The following is a 19,864-nucleotide window of genomic DNA, read 5'->3' on the forward strand; positions in this document are numbered from 1 at the left end:
ACAGACCCCAGCCAGGGTTGCCCGGGTGATGACACTATCTCAAGGCAAGATGGAGAGAGGAGGCCCCGGGCACCTTGACCACAATGCAGCTGTGGAAATGTTCCAACATGTGGGTGAGGATGAGGTCGGCGTGGGGCAGGATAGCTGTCTGGGTCTCCACAGCCATTTGGCTGTAGCACAGGTAGATGGTGTGGCAGAGGCTCCTCCACTCCGGCTGCTGCTGATCCTGTCCGGAGGTCGCGGGGCTCAGCTGCCACCCCACCACCTTATCACCCACACCGCAAGAACCACCCGCCTCCACCGCTGCCGAGGCCACACAAGCCCCCACCGCCAACAGCCCCGCTGCCACGGCTGGGGCCTCCATCCCCACCGCCGCCCCCAGCCCATCACCACGACCACCACCAATTCCACTGCCACCGCCTCCCCAGCCCCGGAACCTTAATCCCAACTTTCCCCCGCGACTGGTGAGGAGAATAGGTCCCGAAGGTTGGAAAGGCCCAGCCCACAGCGGGGTGAACGGGGAGCTGGAGACGGATGAGGGAATGGGGAAAGCACTCGAGACAGGGTGGTGCGGTGAGGGGCCCAGATGGGGAGTAGGGAGCAGGGCAGAGTCCCAAGGGCCGTACAATGCTGAGCTTGCAGATGGTGGACTGGTTCTCGTTGGTGAGCGGGGAGCTGAAGTTCTGCAGCGCTCTGAGAACCACGCTGAGGTGTTGGGTGGCCACCAGACTGACAGTGGCAGCGATGCCCTGAAACGAAGCCCGTGAGGACTCTCCCCTCCGGCCCCGGCCCCCGCTCCCAACCCCGGGACTTGGCCTCCCCTGAAGTCCCTCTGCCCACCATCCCTCCTCAGCTGGGCCCCCTCGTCCCCCCCCTGCCCCCACCCCCGTGCTGTGGCCTCTCCTCATCCTCTCCTTTGGGCCTCGCCTGTTTCTCAATCTCCTTGGTGTGGGAAGTGCTCAGCATGACGGCCAACAAGGTCTTCACCAGCTCAGGGTCCTGGGCCACCCTCAGAGTAGAGCCGTAGAGCTTGTATAGGAAGGTCTAAGCCGTGGGCGGGGAAGATGGGGACAGGAGACAGGGTCAGACCGGGGGTATAATGATAATAATGGTGGCATTTGTTAAGTGCTTACTATGTACATACTTATTACTCTATTTATTTTACTGGTCCATATTTATTCTGTTTATTTTATTTTGTTAATCTGTTTTGTTTTGTTGTCTGTCTTCCCCTTCTAGACTCTGAGCCCGCTGTTGGGTAGGGACCGTCTCTATGTGTTGCCGAATTGGACTTCCCAAGCACTCTGCACACAGTAAGCGCTCAATAAATATGACTGAATGAATGAATGAATGTGCCAAGCACTGTTCTAAGCCCTGGGGAGGATACAAGGAAATCAGGTTGTCCCACATGGGGCTCACAGTCTTAATCCCCGTTTTACAGATGAGGGAACTGAGGCCCAGAGAAGTCAAGTGACCTGCCCAAAGTCACCCAGCTGACAATTGGCAGAGCCTGGATTTGAACCCATGACTCCCAAGCCCGGGCTCTTTCCACTTGGCCATGCTGGTACAAAGAGGTCTTCTTCACTGTAGGCTGGGGCCGGGCCCAAAGTGCCTACAATCCCCACCCCCAGCGGGGCAGTCAATCAATCAATCAATCCATCAATCGTATTTATTGAGCGCTTACTGTGTGCAGAGCACTGTACTAAGCGCTTGGGAAGTACAAGTTGGCAACATATAGAGACAGTCCCTACCCAACAGTGGGCTCACAGTCTAAAAGGGGGAGACAGAGAACAAAACCAAACGTACTAACAAAATAAAATAAATACGATAGATATGTACAAGTAAAATAAATAAATAAATAAATAGAGTAAGAAATATGTACAAACACATATACATATATACAGGTGTATATATATATATAGTTTTATATATAGTTATATATATAGTATATATGGTTATATATATACAACAGTATATATGTATATAACAGTATATATATACACTGTTATATATATACTGTTATATATATAACTATATACACTATACATATTATATATAGTATATATAGTTATATATATAGTATACATAGTTATATATACAACAGTATATATATATATATAACAGTATATATATATATATAACAGTATATATATATAACAGTATATATACAAATATATATATAACAGTATATATATAACAGTATATATATAAATATATATATACATAACAGTATATATATATCAGTATATATATATATATATAACAGTATATATATATAACCGTATATATATAAATATATATAACAGTATATATATAAATATATATATATATAACAGTATATATATATAACAGTATATATATATATACTAAGCGCTTGGGAAGTACAAGTTGGCAACATATAGAGACGGTCCCTACCCAACAGTGGGCTCACAGTCGGTAAGAGAGGCTGAGGTGTGTACGGAGAGGAGGTGGAGAGAGCTACTGGTCCCCATGGGGACCAGCTTTCAAATTCAGGAAGTCCCCGAGCCTTCCGTTTCCCACCACCCCTTAGCCACTGGGAGAAATTCCAGCCCCAGGTAGCCTGGACTGGATTGAATGTGCCCCCCACCTCAGGCAAGGCTCCGGGCCCGACCCACCTTCCTCTGTGCCGGCTCCTGCTGACACTGGATCCGCTCCAGGATGACGCCGCATAAGTCCTTCAGCCAAGAGTCATCGGCGATGCCCTCCACCGAGTGGCCTGCAAACTGGGCACGGGAGGTGGCAGGGCTCAGGGGCCGGGGGAGAGAGGCCGGGCCATGCGGTGCTCTGCACACAGTGGGCGCTCAATAAATACGACTGAATGAATGAATGAATGAGAAACCAGAGAGGGCAGAGCACAGAAGGACAGGGGATCCAGGGTGGGCCAGCTAGGGTGAACTGGGGGGGTGAGGGTGGAGTGGAGAACTCTCTGCAGCAGGGAACCAGCGGAGGAAGGAGTAATAATAATAATAATAATGTTGGTATTTGTTAAGCGCTTACTATGTGCCAAGCACCGTTCTAAGCGCTGGGGTAGATACAAGGTAATCAGGCTGTCCCGCGTGGGGCTCACCATCTTCATCCCCGTTTTACAGATGAGGGAACTGAGGCCCAGAGAAGTGAAGTGACTTGCCCAAAGTCACACAGCCAAGTACATATTTACCATTCTATTTATTTTAGTTTGTTAATATGTGTTGTTTTGTTGTCTGCCTCCCCCTTCTTGACTGTGAGCCCGCTGTTGGGTAGGGGCCGTCTCTATATGTTGCCGACTTGTACTTCCCAAGTGCTTAGTACAGTGCCTGCACACAGTAAGCACTCAGTAAATACGATTGAATGAATGAATGTTTTGCTTTGTTATCTGTCTCCCCCTTCTTGATTGTGAGCCCGCTGTTGGGTAGGGACCGTCTCTATATGTCGCCGACTTGTACTTCCCAAGTGCTTAGTACAGTGCTCTGCATACAGTAAGCACTCAATAAATACGATTGAATGAATGAATGTTTTGTTTTGTTGTCTGTCTCCCCCTTCTTGACTGTGAGCCCGCTGTTGGGTAGGGACCGTCTCTATATGTTACCCACTTGTACTTCCCAAGCGCTCAGTACAGTGCTCTGCATACAGTAAGCGTGGCTCAGTGGAAAGAGCCCGGGCTTTGGAGTCAGAGGTCATGGGTTCAAACCCCGGCTCCATAACTTGTCAACTGGGTGACTTTGGGCAAGTCACTTCACTTCTCTGGGCCTCAGTTCCCTCATTTGTTAAATGGGGATTAAGACTGCGAGCCCCCCGTGGGACAACCTGATTACCTTGTAACCTCCCCAGTGCTTAGAGCAGTGCTTGGCACATAGTAAGCGCTTAATAAATGCCATCATTATTATTATTATTATTAAGTGCTCAATAAATGCGATTGAATGAATGAATGAATGAAGTGGCAGAGCTGGGATTTGAACCCACGACAACCTCTGACTCCAAAGCCCGGGCTCTTTCCACTGTGCCACGCTGCTTCCCCTAGTAGAATGGGAACCCAGCGGCCCCTTGACCCAAGGCAAAGGCGACAGTTGTCCCAGGGAGCTATGACTTCACGGATTTCCTGACGTCGGCCCCAACCACAGACCCACTTAACGTCGGTCCTCCAGTCCTTCCCCGACCTCCTAGACTGTGAGCCCACTGTTGGGTAGGGACCATCTCTATATGTTGCCAACTTTTGTACTTCCCAAGTGCTTAGTACAGTGCTCTGCATACAGTAAGCGCTCAATAAATATGATTGATTGATTGACCTTACCTCCTCTCCGTCACAGATGCCGCTCTGGGCTACGAGCATCTCTGGAAGGGTCGGGGAGAAGGGTGGCCTCGAGGGGCAGGGGTGCATCATGTGCGGAGCAGGAAGAGCTCCATTTTATCCCAGGGTGGCCCCTGGGCTCGCCTCTCTGCCCCGGCCCAAGCCCGTTGGGGAGGCATCCATCCATTCATTCATTCCATCGCATTTATCGAGCGCTTACTGTGTGCAGAGCACTGGACTGAGCGCTTGGCAAGTCCAAGTTGGCGACATATCGAGACGGTCCCTACCCAACAGCGGGCTCACAGTCTAGAGGCAGGCGGAGCAATCCCGAGGACAGGGCCCAGACCGAGAAGCGGGGGAAGCGGATGGCTCACTTGAAGTAGCTTCTTCTCCCACTCCTTTTTCTGCAGGCTTCCATCGCTGTGCTCTGATGGAGAGAGGACATCCCTTGGGTGATAGGGAATCCACCCCACACAGTCTTCACACCCTCCCTGACCGAGGCCGGGCCCTCTGATCAGCCAGCCGGCCAGTCATATTTATTGAGCCCCTCTCTCTCTCCATCCCCCCGCCTTACCTCCTTCCCTTCCCCACAGCACCTGTATATATGTATATATGTTTGTATGGATTTATTAAGCCCCTCCCTCTCTCCATCCCCCCTTCTTACCTCCTTTCCTTCCCCACAGCACCTGTATATATGTATACATGTTTGCACGGATTTCTTGAGCCCCTCCCTCTCTCCATCCCCCCGCCTTACCTCCTTCCCTTCCCCACAGCACCTGTATATATGTATAGATGTTTGTATGCATTTATTACTCTATTTATTTATTTATTTTACTTGTACATATTGTATTTATTTTATTTTGTTAATATGTTTTGTTTCGTTCTCTGTCTCCCCCTTCTAGACTGTGAGTCCACTGCTGGGTAGGGACCGTCTCTATATTCATTCATTCAATCGTATTTATTGAGTGCTTACTCTGTTCAGAGCACTGTTGCCAACTTGTACTTCCCAACCACTTAGTATAGTGCTCTGCACACAGTAAGTGCTCAATAAATACGATTGAATGAATGAATGAATGAATGAATTGAGCGCTTATTGCATGCAGAGCGCTGTACTAAGCACTTGGGAGAGTACGATGTAACATTCATTCATTCACTCAATCATATTTATTGAGAGCTTACTGTGTGGAAAGCGCTGTACTAAGCACTTGGGAGAGTACAATCTAACATTCATTCACTCAATCATCATCATCATCATCAATCGTATTTATTGAGCGCTTACTATGTGCAGAGCACTGTACTAAGCGCTTGGGAAGTACAAAATATAGAGACAGTCCCTACCCAACAGTGGGCTCACAGTCTAAAAGGGGGAGACAGAGAACAAAACCAAACATACTAACAAAATAAAATAAATAGAATAGCTATGTACAAGTAAAATAAATAAATAAATAAATAAATAGAGTAATAAATACGTACAAACATATATACATATATACAGGTGCTGTGGGGAAGGGAAGGAGGTAAGATGAGGGGGATGGAGAGGGGGAAGAGGGGGAGAAGAAGGAAGGGGCTCAGTCTGGGTATTTATCATATTTAGGCTCAATCGTATTTATTGAGCGCTTACTGTGTGCAGAGCACTGTACTAAAGCGCTTGGGAAGTACAAGTCGGCAACATATAGAGATGGTCACTACCCAACCAACAGTGGGCTCACAGTCTAGAAGGGGGAGACAGACAACAAAACAAAACATGTGGACCGGTGTCAAGTCTAACAATGAGAAGCAACATGGCCTAGTGGCAAGAGAATGGGTTTCGGAGTCAGAGGACCTGGGTTCTAATCCCGTCTCTGCCACTTGCCTGCTGGGTGATCTTGGGCAAGTCACTTCACTTTTCTGTGCCTGTTACCTCATCTGGAAAATGGGGATTAACACTATGAGCCCCATGCGGGACAACCTGATTACTCTGTAACTATCCCAATGCTTAGAACAGTGCTTGGCACATAGTAAGTGCTTAACAAATTCCATTATTATTATAAACAGACACATTCCCTGCCCACAATGAGCTTACAGTCTAGTCTGGTGGGAGCAGGCAGACACAGTCTTCTCCTGCCAAGCCCTGCTAAATTCATTCACTCAATCATATTTATTGAGCACTTACTCTGTGTAAGACACTGTACTAAGCATTTGGGAGAGTACAATATAACAATAAATAGACACATCCCTGCTAATCTTCCAGGAGGAGGAGGAGGCGGGGGCGGTAGGGGGACGCAATGGCCCCCTTGGCCCTCCTTTCATTCATTCATTCAATTGTATTTATTGAGCGCTTACTGTGTGCAGAGCACTGTACTAAGCGCTTGGGAAGTACGAGTTGGCAACATATAGAGACGGTCCCTACCCAACAGCGGGCTCACAGTCTAGAAGGGGGAGACAGAGAACAAAGCAAAACATATTAACAAAATAAATAGAATAAATATGTAGAAATAAATAAATAGAGTAATAAATACGTACAAACATATATGCATATATACAGGTGCTGTGGGGAGGGGAAGGAGCCCCCCCTTGCCTGTCAAACTGGTGGAGAGGAAGGTTGAATACAGGGGCAGAGCTTGGATCTGGCGTTTAGAACAGTGCTTGGCACATAGTAAGCGCTTAACAAATACCATCATCATTATTATTATTATGTCTCTCGTATCCAGCTGCAGCTCCCCGGGCCCCACCCACCCTTCACTCTTCACCCTGCTTTCCTCTAGACCGAGATTATGGGCAGGGACCGGGTCTGATCATTCTGTTGGACTGTACTCTCCCAAGCGCTCGGTACAGTGCTGTGCACGGAGTAAGCGCTCAATAAATACGATTGATGGATTGATTGATTGATAATGACTGCACCTTCCAGGAACTGCTGCAGCTGCGGGATCTCTTGTAACCACAGCTGGCCCAAGGTGTAGTGAAGAACGGGGTGAGCGGAATTGAGGGGGTGAAGGGAATGCAACAGCCACAGGGAGACGGAACCAAAATCCCCTTCTCTGAACGGGTCCAGGGCGTGTAACTGGATTGGGAGAGGATGGAAAGGGGTGGACAGGATGGAGCCCCTCCCCGGGATCCTCAGCATCACCGCGTGCTCCCCTCCCCGACCCCGGGATCCCTGGCTCTTCCCTCCTCTGACCCCAATATCCCTCTCTCCTGATCCCGGGATCTGCGTCCCCATCCCTGGAGTCCGTCCCCCCGGCACCTGTCACTTACCAGGAGGTGAGTCAGGAGCTTCTGTGGAGACGGGAGCGTGGTGGCTGCAGAAGGGAGGGGAGAGGGAAGGAGGAGAGGCACAGGTGATCCTAGGGGAGTGAGTGTCCCCTAGGGTTGTCGCGGTCGTTCGCCCCAGCCCCAGATCCCCAGCCTTAGGGGCTGGGACAGGTGGGACAGGCTGGGACAGGCCCACGTCATTCCCTTGGCCTGGAATGCCCTCCCTCTGCCCATCCGCCAAGCTAGCTCTCTTCCTCCCTTCAAGGCCCTACTGAGAGCTCACCTCCTCCAGGAGGCCTTCCCACACTCAGCCCCCTCCTTCCTCTCCCCCTCGTCCCCCTCTCCATCTGCCCTGTCTTACCTCCTTCCCTTCCCCACAGCACCTGTATGTATGTATATATGTTTGCACATATTTATTACTCTATTTATTTATTTTACTTGTACATATCTATTCTATTTATTTTATTTTGTTAATATCTTTGGTTTTGTTCTCTTTCTCCCCCTTCTAGACTGTGAGCCCACTGTTGGGTAGGGACCGTCTCTATATGTTGCCAACTTGTACTTCCCAAGCGCTTAGTACAGTGCTCTGCACACAGTCAGCGCTCAATAAATACGATTGATTGATTGATTGATTGATTGATTGGGAGGCTGGGCGAGGGACCAAACCTGCGCCGTAGGGCAGGCCCCCTCACTCTAAACAGGGAAGCAGTGTAGCTCAGTGGAAAGAGCCCGGGCTTTGGAGTCAGAGGTCATGGGTTCAAAGCCAGGCTCCACCAATTGTCAGCTGTGAGACTGCGGGAGAGTCACTTCACTTCTCTGGGCCCCAGTTACCTCATCTGGAAACTGGGGATGAAGAATGTGAGCCCCCCGTGTTCTGTTTTGTTCTCCGTCTCCCCTTTCTAGACTGCGAGCCCACTGTTGGGTAGGGACTGTCTCTACATGTTGCCAACTTGGACTTCCCAAGTGCTTAGTACAGTGCTCTGCACACAGGAAGCGCTCAATAAATACGAGTGAATGAATGAATGAATGACAACCTGATCACTTTGTAACCTCCCCAGCGCTTAGAACAGTGCTTTGCACATAGCAAGCGCTTAATAAATGCCATCATTATTATTATTATCATTATTACCTGGAACCCACAACACAACTCCTTCCTGAAAATCTGCCACAAGTCTCCCTTTCTAGACTGTGAGCTCACTGTGGGCAGGAATGTGTCTGTTGTTGTATTGTACTCTCCCAAGTGCTGAGTACAGTGCTTTGCACGCAGTAAGCGCTCAATAAGTACGACTGAATGAAAGTCCAAATGTTGCAAGTCAGAAACAATTTCCTCAGAGAGGGCCATGGTATAAATGCAGGATGGTTTTCTGAACAGGAGTGTGGATACCCTATAATTACTAAAATTACTCATAATTGTGTACTCTGTCCATTCAAGATGGGCACTAACTTCTACTGATCTATTTTTATTGATTCAGAGAGGCATGGCTAGTAGATAGAGCACGGGCCTGTTAGAAGGTCATGGTTTCTAACTGCGGCTCTGCCTCTCGTCTGCTGTGTGACCTTGGGCAAGTCACTTCACTTCTCTTTGTCTCAGTTACCTCATCTGTAAAATGGGGATTAAGGCCATGAGCCCAATGTGGGACAGGGATGTGTCCAACTCGATTTGCTTGTATAATAATGTTGGTATTTGTTAAGCGCTTACTATGTGCCAAGCACTGTTCTAAGCACAAGATAATCAAGGTTGTCCCATGTGGGGCTCCCCGTCTTCATCCCCATTTTACAGATGAGGGAACCGAGGCCCAGAGAAGTGAAGTGACTTGCCCAAAGTCACACAGCTGACAAGAAGAAGCAGCATGGCTCACTGGAAAGAGCACGGGCTTTGGAGTCAGAGGTCATGGGTTCAAATCCTGGCTCCGCCAACTGTGTGACTTTGGGCAAGTCACTTCACTTCTCTGGGCCTCAGTTCCCTCATCTGTAAAATGGGGATAAAAACCGTGAGCCCCCCGTGGGACAAGCTGATCACCTTATAACCTCCCCAGCACTTAGAACAGTGCTTTGCACATAGTAAGCGCTTAACAAATACCATCATTATTATTATTATTAAGTGCTGGAGCTGGGATTAGAACCCATGACCTCTGACTCCCAACTGAGCCACGCTGCCCCCCCAGTGCTTAGTACAGTGCCTGGCACATAGTAAGGGGTTAACAAATTCTCCCCCTTCTGGACTGTGAGCCCGTTGTTGGGTAGGGATCATCTCTATATGTTGCCTACTTGTAATAATAATAATAAATAATGATGGCATTTGCCAAGCACTGTTCTAAGCGCTGAGGGGGGGGGATACAAGGTGATCAGGTTGTCCCACGTAAGGCTCACAGTCTTCATCCCCATTTTACAGATGAGGTAACTGAGGCTCCAAGAAGTTAAGTGACTTGCCCAAGGTCACACAGCAGACATGTGGCAGAGCCGGGATTTGAGCCCTTGACCTCTGACTCCCAAGGCCGGGCTCTTTCCACTGAGCCGCGCTGCCCCCCCAGTGCTTAGTACAGTGCCTGGCACATAGTAAGCGGTTAACAAATATCACAATTATGATTATTATTATAGAGTAGACACTACTTTTATTTGATTGGACGTAAAATGGCCTCTTCGACCGTCCCCAGGGACTCCATCTAGAGATCGGGGTACGGCCACAACCTCCCTGCTTGACTTCTTCCTCTCCGCCTCCCATCCTCTTTATCAATCCCTTCTGCCATATCTCCCACATTCCCCCCACCGACTGCACGCCGGGGCTAAGCGCCATTTAAGAGGTTGACGCTGTGAAGTCGAAACCAGCGTGTTGCAAACCTGAAATGGCCTGCCCAGCTAGAAATGTGGTCCGTGTCATCTGTCTTAACCGGAGACCGCTCCGGTTGATTTCCAGGGCCGATCCCCTTTCCCGCCTCCCCGCAATCCCGGCGTCCATCCCGCTCCCTCTTGCTCACGCTGGCAGTGGAAATAGCTGAGATAGGGAGGGGCGCCGGAGGCCCGGGCCCTCAGGGCTATTTCGGTGGCCGTCTTGCAGAGGGGCACGAAGGCTGCCGTATGTTGAGGCTGGAACAGCAGGGACACCAGCTTGGGCAGGGAGACCTGTAGGAGTCAGGGAGCACTGCCTCTGAATCAGGGTGGGTCTTGGGGCCCCACGATAGGGTCTCTAGACTGTAAGATCCTCGCGGGCAGGGACCGGGTCTACCAACTCTATTGGAGTGCACTCTCCCAAGCGTGTCATACAGTGCTCTATGCACAGTGTGCGCTCAGCACGGATGATTAAATGACTGATTGACACGTATCTGCCTCACTTCTCACTGGATGACCTCAGGTCCATCCCCCGAGGCCCCACTTTCCCCTGGCGAGCAGGGGAGAATCAGTCCTATTCCCCCAATCCACACCCGGGCCGAGAAAGCACACGGGAGACCGCCACCTTTGACAGTGGGGAAATGGGCTCAAGTTGCTCCAGGGAGGATGGACGCTAGACATGAGGATGGGGAGGGAGGATGGACGCTAGACACGAGGATGGGGAGGGAGGATGGACGCTAGGCACGAGGATGGGGAGGGAGGATGGACGTTGGACTCGGGGACAGGACACGGGGATGCCTGTTAGGATGGGGTTGGGTGAGAAGGAAGCACACTAGATGATGGGTCAGTCACACTTAGCCTGATTCACACTGACCAGTTGCAGAAGGTTGTTGGATGTAAGTGCACACAGTGTGCGTTCAGCACACACGATTCAATGACTGATTGACTGATTGACACGTATCAGCCTCACCTCTCACTGGATGACCTCAGGTCCGTCCCCCAAGGCCCCACTTTCCCCTGGTGAGCAGGGGAGAATCAGTCCTATTCCCCCAATCCACACCCAGGCCGAGAAAGCGCACGGGAGACTGCCACCGTTGACAGTGGGGAAATGGTCTCAATTTGCTCCAGGGACGATGGACGCTAGACAGGAGGATGGGGAGGGAGGATGGACGCTAGACACAAGGATGGGGAGGGAGGATGGACGTTGGACTCGGGAACAGGACACGGGGATGCCTGTTAGGATGGGGTTGGGTGAGAAGGAAGCGCACTAGATGATGGGTCAGTCACGCTTAGCCTGATTCACACTGACCAGTTGCAGAAGGCTGTTGGATGTAAGACGGCTCTCCATCTCTCTCTGAGTTTCTGTTGGCTGGAGGAAGAGAAAAGCCAAGGGCGCGCTACGTTCACTAAGTTCTGACCAGTAACTCTCTGAGATTACCCCTGCCTTTTTTTTTGCAAGATGGGCCTTGCAAGAAAACTCTCTTTTGAACTCTGAGAATCCCAGTTCCACCATTTGTCTGCTGGGTGACCTTGGACAAGTCGCTTAACTTTTCCGTGCCTAGGTTACCTCGTCTGTAAAATGGGGATTAAGACTGTGAGTTCTTCTGGAACAGAGACTGTGTCCAACCTGATTAGCTTGTATCTACTCTAGCCCTTAGTACAGTGCCTGGCACATAGTAAGCGCTTGACGAATATCATAAAAAAAATCCCATTTCGGATTTGGCTTCTGGGGGAAACGGTCTGAAGAATGTCAACGTAAAAAGGATTCGCCAAGAATTGTTGTTTTGAGGTCTTGCAGCAAATCAGGAGGGGTATGGGGGAAATGGTACTCCCCTGAATTCATTTTATTCTTATGTAATCTAATCCTATTGCTATTCTTCATTGTTAAATAGGAATTAATTAATCACTGGTAATTATCGAGTGACTACCCGGATCATTTTCCTACAAAAACGCTCATGACTCCTCAAAAAACTCCAATGGTTGCCCATCCACCGCTGCATCAGACAAAAAAGCCTCACCATTGGCTTTAAAGCACTTAATCACCTTGCCCCCTCCTACCTCACCACACTACTGCGACAGCCCAGCTCGCACACTTTGCAGTGTGGCTCAGTGGAAAGAGCCCGGGCTTTGGAGTCAGAGGTCATGGGTTCAAATCCCGGCTCCGCCACTTGTCAGCTGTGTGACTTTGGGCAAGTCACTTCACTTCTCTGGGCCTCATCTGTAAAATGTGGATGAAGACTGTGAGCCCCCCATGGGACAACCTGATCGCCTTGTAACCTTCCTGGTGCTTAGAACAGTGCTTGGCACATAGTAAGCACTTAATAAATGCTATCATCATCATCATTATTATTATTATTATCATAATGCTAACCTTCTCACTGTACCTGCATCTCATCTATCTCACCGCTGATCCCTTGCCCACATCCCTCCTCTGGCTTGGAATGCCCTCCCTCCTCAAATCCTACAGACAATGACCCTTCCAGTCTTCTAGACTGTGAGCCCGCTGTTGGGTAGGGACTGTCTCTATGTGTTGCCGACTTGTACTTCCCAAGCGCTTAGTACAGTGCCCTGCACACAGTAAGCGCTCAATAAATACGATTGATTGATTGATTGATTCAAGGCCTTAATGAAGGCACATCTCCTCCAAGGGGACTTCCCTGACTAATCCCCCCTTTCATAGTGGATACAGCATGGGCCTGGGGGAGTCAGAAGGTCATGGGTTCTAATCCCGGGTCTGCCACTTGTCCGCTGGGTGACCTTGGGCAAGTCACTTCACTTCTCTGTGCCTCAGTGACCTCTTCTTTAACATGAGGATTGAGACTGTGAACCCCATGTGGGACAGGGGGCCTGTGTCCAACCAGATTTGCTTGTATCCATCCTAGCGCTTAGTACAGCGCCTGGCGCAGAGTAAGTGCTTAACCAATTCATTCATTCAATCGTATTTATTGAGTGCTTAACTGTGTGCAGAGCACTGTACTAAGCGTTTGGGAAGTACAAGTTGGGAACCTATAGAGACGGTCCCTACCCAACAGCGGGCTCACAGTCTAGAAAGGGGAGCCATGACGATGATTAGTTTTATTTTCTCTTCTCCCATTCCCTTCTGCATCGCCCTGATTTGCTCCCTTTATTCATCCCCCCTCCCAGCCCCCCGGTACTTATGTTCATATCTGTAATTTATTCATTTATATTAATGAACGCCTGCCCCTCTAGATTGTAAGCTCGCTGTGGGCAGGGAAAATGTCCGTTTATTGTTGTATTCTCCCAAACGCTTGGTAGAGTGCTCCGTATTCAAAAAATACAAATGAATGAATGCAGAGCGCTGTATTAAACACTTAGGAGAATGCTACAAAACAAAGTCTGTTGGATCTGATACTTTTTTTTATAAATTTACATGATTCGCAGGGAGGGTATGGGAATGCATCCCCTTATTTCCCATTGAAACATAGTTCTCAATGTTGATTTCACAAATAATAAATGCCCTTAGGATTCTTCATTTTCAATAGCATGGCCCGGAAAGAGCTCAGGCCTGGGAGTTAATGGACCTGGATTCTAATCCCAGCTCTGCCAATCGCTTGCTGTGTGAGCTTGGACAAGTCATTTCACTTCTCTGTGCCTCAGTTGCCTCATCTGTAAAATGAGGATTAAATCCTCTGCCCTCCAACTTGGACTGTGACCCCCACGTGGTACAGAGACTGGATCAACACAGATAAATTTATATCCACCCCAGTACTTAGAACAGCACTTGACACCTAGTAAGCCATTAACAAAAAATACCATAGAAAAGGGATAGAATGAGGCTAGAAGGGAGCCTGGTCCAAATGGGAAGCAGTATTGGGTTCAGTTCCAGAAACAGTACTCTCTTTTTCGTAAATAGTACTCATAAAGTGCTAAATAGTAAAAGTACTCGTAAATATTTTGATTTGAGGGTAAGCTCCTTGTGAGCTGGGAATGTAGCTCTTTTTTCTGTTGTACTTTCCTGAACGTTCAGTAAACTGCATTACCCCCAGAGGGTGAGTAGCACCATGACCATTACCTACTAGAAGAAAGTTTTAATGCCCATGGCGGTTTACATTCATTCATTCATTCATTCAATCATATTTATTGAGCACTTACTGTGTGCAGAGCACTGTACTAAGCGCTTGGGAAGTACAAGTTGGCAACATATAGAGATGGTCCCTACCCAACAGGGGGCTACAGTCTAGAATCAATCCATCAATCATAACCGTGTGCCGAGCACTGTACTAAACACTTGGGACAGTACGCTATAACAGAGTCGCAAGCCACGTTCCCTGCCCACAACAGGCTCACAGTCTAGACGTCGTAGTTTTAGCAGTCCAAAAGAAAAATGCATTTCTGAAAATCTATCCATCAATGAATCCATGGTATTTACTGAGGGCCTACTAAGTGCAGAGCACTTTACTAAGCGCTTGGAAGAATCCAATGTAACAGAATTAGCAGGCACATTCCCTGCCCACCATAAGCTGACAGTCTAGAGGTGGTAACTGAAGCACAGAGAAGTTAAGTGATTTGCCCCAGGTCACAGAGCAGACGCGGGCTGAAGCCAGGATGAAAAATCAGGTCCTTCTGACTCCCAGCTCGGGCTGTATCCGCTAAGCCATGTTGCTTCTCCATGTTGGCAGTATTCCAGCCGGCCCCCATCCCAATTCTGGAATCTTCAAAACAGGGGCTTGTGGGACTTCAGGGTCCAGCCCAGGGTGGGGGACGGCTGAGCCCAGGAGCCAAGGGAAAGGGATTTGCCCAGAGCTGCATGTAGAGGAGGGCCTTGGGTGGAAATGCAGGGTCACTGTGGGCTCATCCTGTGGCTCTTTATCCAGGATGCCCAGGGCAGGCTTCCTCCACCTCCTCTGCCACCAGAGTTTGGATGGGTTGGATTTGGCAATTCATTCATTCAATCGTATTTATTGATCACTTACTGTGTGCAGAGCACTGTACTAAGTGCTTGGAAAGTACAAGCTGGCAACATATAGAGACGGTCCCTACCCAACAGTGGGCTCAATCCACCGGCTCCCAAACTGGGCCCTGATCCACACGTCACCTAGGCCTACCTCCAAATTCATTCATTCATTCATTCAATCGTATTTATTGAGCGCTTACTGTGTGCAGAGCACTGTACTAAGCCCTTGGGAAGTACAAGTTGGGCCCCAACACAGTCGGACTCCGGCGGGGGGTAGGACCCGCCCCAGATCAGCCCGGTTCGCTCTCAGATGCACAAACCACTTGACGCGGCAGAGACTAAGTCCCCCAAAAAACGCATCGCCAGTCCGGTCCCAATCAATCAATCAATCGTACTTATTGAGCGCTTACTGTGTGCAGAGCACTGTACTAAGCGCTTGGGAAGTACAAGTTGGCAACATATAGAGACAGTCCCTACCCAACAGAGGACTCACAGTCTAAAAGGTCCCAGTCTTCCAGGGTCTATCCCTGCTCCAAGCCCCGCTCCCAGCCCCTGACTTCGTGCCCACCCACTCCGGTTCCTCCACCATGGTACGGACCGGCCTCTCCCCCGGATCCCGGCTCCTCTGACCCCATGGGGATGCTGACCTTGGGCACGCTGAGACGGAGGATATAGTCCAGGATCAACTCCCCTTCGGGCCGGTTGAAGTATCCACCCTGGCCAAGGGCCTCGATGAGCTGCAGCAGGTTGCTCCTCACCTGTGGGGACATTCCCGCCCCTGAGACTCCCGGGAATCTACGCGACCCCCCAGGCCTATTGGGTCCGGAGATCCAAACTTTCAGGTGGACCCCTTGGAGCCCCTAATCCCGGGTGCCCAGGGTCAGAGCAGGATGTGGACGCAGGTAACTGGAGCCCACAGCTCGGGTCTTTACGCGAGCCAGAAGCAAAGAAGTTTCCTTGACCCAGAGAAGCAGTGTTGCCTAATAATAATAATAATCATAATAATAATGATGGCATTTATTAGGCGCTTACTACGTGCAAAGCACTGTTCTAAGCACTAGGGAGGTTACAAGGTAGGGTAGGGGGGGTCCCTGCTTCTCTAGTAAAAGGAGCACGGCACGGAAGTCAGAGGGCCTGGTTTCTAAGCCCGGCTCCTCCACTTGACTGCTGTGTGACGCTGGGTAAGTCGCTTAATAATAATAATAATAATCATAATAATGGCATTTATTAAGCGCTTACTATGTGCAAGGCACTGTTCTAAGCGCTGGGGAGGTTACAAGGTGATCAGGTTGTCCCACAGGGGGCTCCCAGTCTTCATCCCCATTTTCCAGATGAGGGAACTGAGGCCCAGAGAAGTGAAGTGACTTGCCCAGTCACACAGCTGACTAGTGGCAGAGCCAGGATTTGAACCCATGAGCTCTGACTCTAAAGTCCGTGCTCTTTCCACTGAGCCACGCTGCTTCTCAAGTCCCTGTGCCTCAGTTCTCTCATCCGCAAAATGGGGATGCAATCCCTGTTCTCTGTCCTACTTAGACTGCGAGCCCCATGTGGGGCCTGATTATCTTATATCTCCCCCAGCACTTAGTACGGTGCTTGGCACATAGTAAGTGCTTAACAAATACTGTGATGACTATTACTGATAATAACAATATAGAACAGTGCTCTGCACACGGTAAGCGCTCAATAAATACAATTGAATGAATGAATGAATAGCAATAATGATAGCATTTATTAAGCGCTTACTACGTGCCAAGCACTGTTCTGAGCACTGGGGAGGTTACAAGGTGATCAGCTTGTCCCACAGGGGGCTCACAGTCTTAATCCCCATTTTACAGATAAGGGAACTGAGGCCCAGAGAATAATAATAATAATAATAATAATAATAATAATAATAATAATAATAATAATAGTAATAATAATAATAAAGAGCTTACTATGTGCCAAGCACTGTTCTAAGTGCTGGGGAGGGTACAAGGTGATCAGGTTGTCCCACAAGGAGCTCACAGTCTTCATCCCCATTTTACAGATGAGAGAACTAAAGCACAGACAATAATAATAATAATAACGATGGCATTTGTTAAGCACTTGCTATGTGCCAAGCACTGTTCTAAGTGCTGGGGGAGGTTACAAGGTGATCAGGTTGTCCCACCGGGGGCTCACAGTCTTCATCCCCATTTTGCAGATGAGGGAACTGAGGCCCAGAGAATAATAATAATAATAATGACGGCATTTGTTAAGCACTTACTATGTGCAAAGCACTGCTCTAAGCATTGGGGAGGGTATAAGGTGATCAGGTTGTCCCATGGGGGGCTCACAGTCTTCATCCCCATTTTCCAGATGAGGGAACTGAGGCCCAGAGAAGAGAAGTGACTTGCCCAAAGTCATCCAGCTGACAAGGGGCGGAGCCGGGCTTTGAACCCATGACCTCTGACTCCAAAGCCCGGGCTCTTTCCACTGAGCCACGCTGCTTCTAGTTATGGTGCCTGTGTGGCTACCTGCCCACCGACCAGCCACTGGCCCTCGGGCAGGAAACAGCCATAGCGCTGAGGCTGCAGAAGGTGTGTCTGGGCTTAAGCAGTGTGACTCAGTGGAAAGAGCCCGGGCTTTGGAGTCAGAGATCATAGGTTCGAATCCCCACTCTGCCACATGTCTGCTGTGTGACCTTGGATAAGTCACTTAACTTCTCTGAGCTTCAGTTACCTCATCTGTAAAATGGGGATTAAGACTGTGAGCCCCACATGGGACAACCTCATTACCCTGTTTCCCCTCCCCAGTGCTTAGAACAGTTCTTTGCACATAGCAAGCGCTTAACAAATGCCATTATTATTATTATTATTAATACCATTATTATTATTATTATTATTAAGGGAGGTGAGGGGCTGGGGGTAGAGGGGTCCCAGGCCGGCTCGACTGGACTCTGTGCAGGTCTGACTGAGCCCCCGGCTACGGGGCTACAGAACCCCAGTTAGCCTCCCAGGGATTCCCTTGGCTCACTGGCTCCTTGTTGTCCTGAATGAGGTGAATGATGGACGGCATCACCTGCACCATCAGCTTCTCTGTCTGGGGCACTGGAGGGAGAAAGAGAAAGAGGAAAGCCAAGAATCAGTCCTTCAGAAGGCGAGGGCTAGACTGTGAGCCCACTCTTGGGTAGGGACCATCTCTGTATGTTGCCAACTTGTACTTCCCAAGCGCTTAGTACAGTGCTCTGCACGCAGTAAGCGCTCAATAAATACGATTGAATGAATGAAATATGCTCATGTAGCCTATCCTAAAAAAGCCCCCTTACTTGACCCTATGGCTCCCTCCAGTTATCGCCCCCTCTCCCTTCTCTCATTCCACTCTAAACTCCCCGAGTGAATTGCTTACACCCACAGCCTCTATTTCTTCTCCCCCAGTTTTCTCCTTGACACTCTCCGGTGAGAGAGATGAGTCAAGGATAATACCAAAGGCTATGGGGAGGATGGTCGTGGTGGGAAGGTGAGGGGGAAGATGAGGACTGGGTGGGAAGGTGAGAAGTTCTAGTTTTGGTCCTGTTGAGTTTGAGACGTCGGTGGGACATCCAAGCAGGGATGTCCTGAGGGCAGGAGGAAAAGTGAGACTGGGGAGAAGGAGAGAGGTCAGTGCAAGATATGTAGATCTGGGAATCATCTGCATAGTTGAGGTGGGAATGAATGAGTTCTCCGAGGGAGTGGGCGGAGATGGAGAATAGAAGGGGACCCAGAACTGAACCTTGAGGGACTCCCACAGCTGGAGGGTGGGAGGCAGAGGAGGAGTCAATGAAAGAGACTGAGGATGTGCATTCAGAGAGATGGGAAGGGAACCAGGAGAGGACAGTGTCAGTGAAGCTCGCTTTGAAGGTGACAGACAATTACTCCCCTCACCTTCACAGCCTTAATGAAGGCCCATCTCCTCCAAGAGACCTTCCATGACTGAGCCCTCTTTTCCCTTTCTTCCACTCCATTCTGCATCACCCTGCTTTGCTCCTTTTATTCATCCCCCCTCCCAGCCCCACAGCACTATCCACAATTTATTTCTTTATATCGATGTCTCTCTCCCCCCGAGACTGCAAGCTCGTTGTGGGCAGGGAATGTGTCTGCTATGTTGTTATACTGTACTCTCCCAAGTGCTTAGTACAGTGCTCTGCATATAGTAAGCACTCAATAAATATAAGTGAATGATTTATTGATTGATTGATTGAAGCCAGGTTGATTAGGATGGATTAGAGGCCATTGGATTTGGCAAGAGGGTCGTCACCGGAGACCTTAGAGAGGGCTGTTTCCGTGGAGTGAAGGGGGCGGAAGCCAGATCAGAGGGGGCCGAGGAGAGAATTGGAGAAGAAATGGACGTGGCACATACGGGCGACTCGCTCAGAGAGTTTGGACAGGAATGGTAGGAGTGAGAACAGTGATGCAGTGATAATGTGAGGTATTCAGTGGGTCACGGGAGGATTTTTTAGGATAGGGATTACATAAGCGCGTTTGAAAGAAGTGGAGAAGTCACTGGAAAGTAAACGGTTGGTTGAAGATGGTGGTCAGGGAAGGAAAGAAGAGAGGGGGGACATGTTTTGGTAAGGTGAGAAGGGTTGGGGTCAGAGGACATGAAGGGAGCAG

General features: G+C 49.3%; 1 protein-coding gene across 1 annotated transcript in view; it reads right to left on the reverse strand.

The window, feature by feature from the left end:
- The window catches only part of LOC119925685 (maestro heat-like repeat-containing protein family member 1), a 65,802-nt gene that overhangs the window by 30,031 nt on the left and 15,907 nt on the right, over positions 1-19,864 (reverse strand). The window contains 11 exon segments of the mRNA XM_038744062.1: positions 74-226; positions 627-749; positions 928-1,044; positions 2,634-2,741; positions 4,657-4,709; positions 7,163-7,322; positions 7,517-7,560; positions 10,489-10,633; positions 11,649-11,708; positions 15,902-16,012; positions 18,249-18,322. Of these exon segments, the coding sequence (XP_038599990.1) occupies positions 74-226; positions 627-749; positions 928-1,044; positions 2,634-2,741; positions 4,657-4,709; positions 7,163-7,322; positions 7,517-7,560; positions 10,489-10,633; positions 11,649-11,708; positions 15,902-16,012; positions 18,249-18,322 (1,148 nt within the window).

Source organism: Tachyglossus aculeatus, chromosome 3 (assembly GCF_015852505.1).
Source record: "Tachyglossus aculeatus isolate mTacAcu1 chromosome 3, mTacAcu1.pri, whole genome shotgun sequence".
NCBI lineage: Eukaryota > Metazoa > Chordata > Mammalia > Monotremata > Tachyglossidae > Tachyglossus > Tachyglossus aculeatus.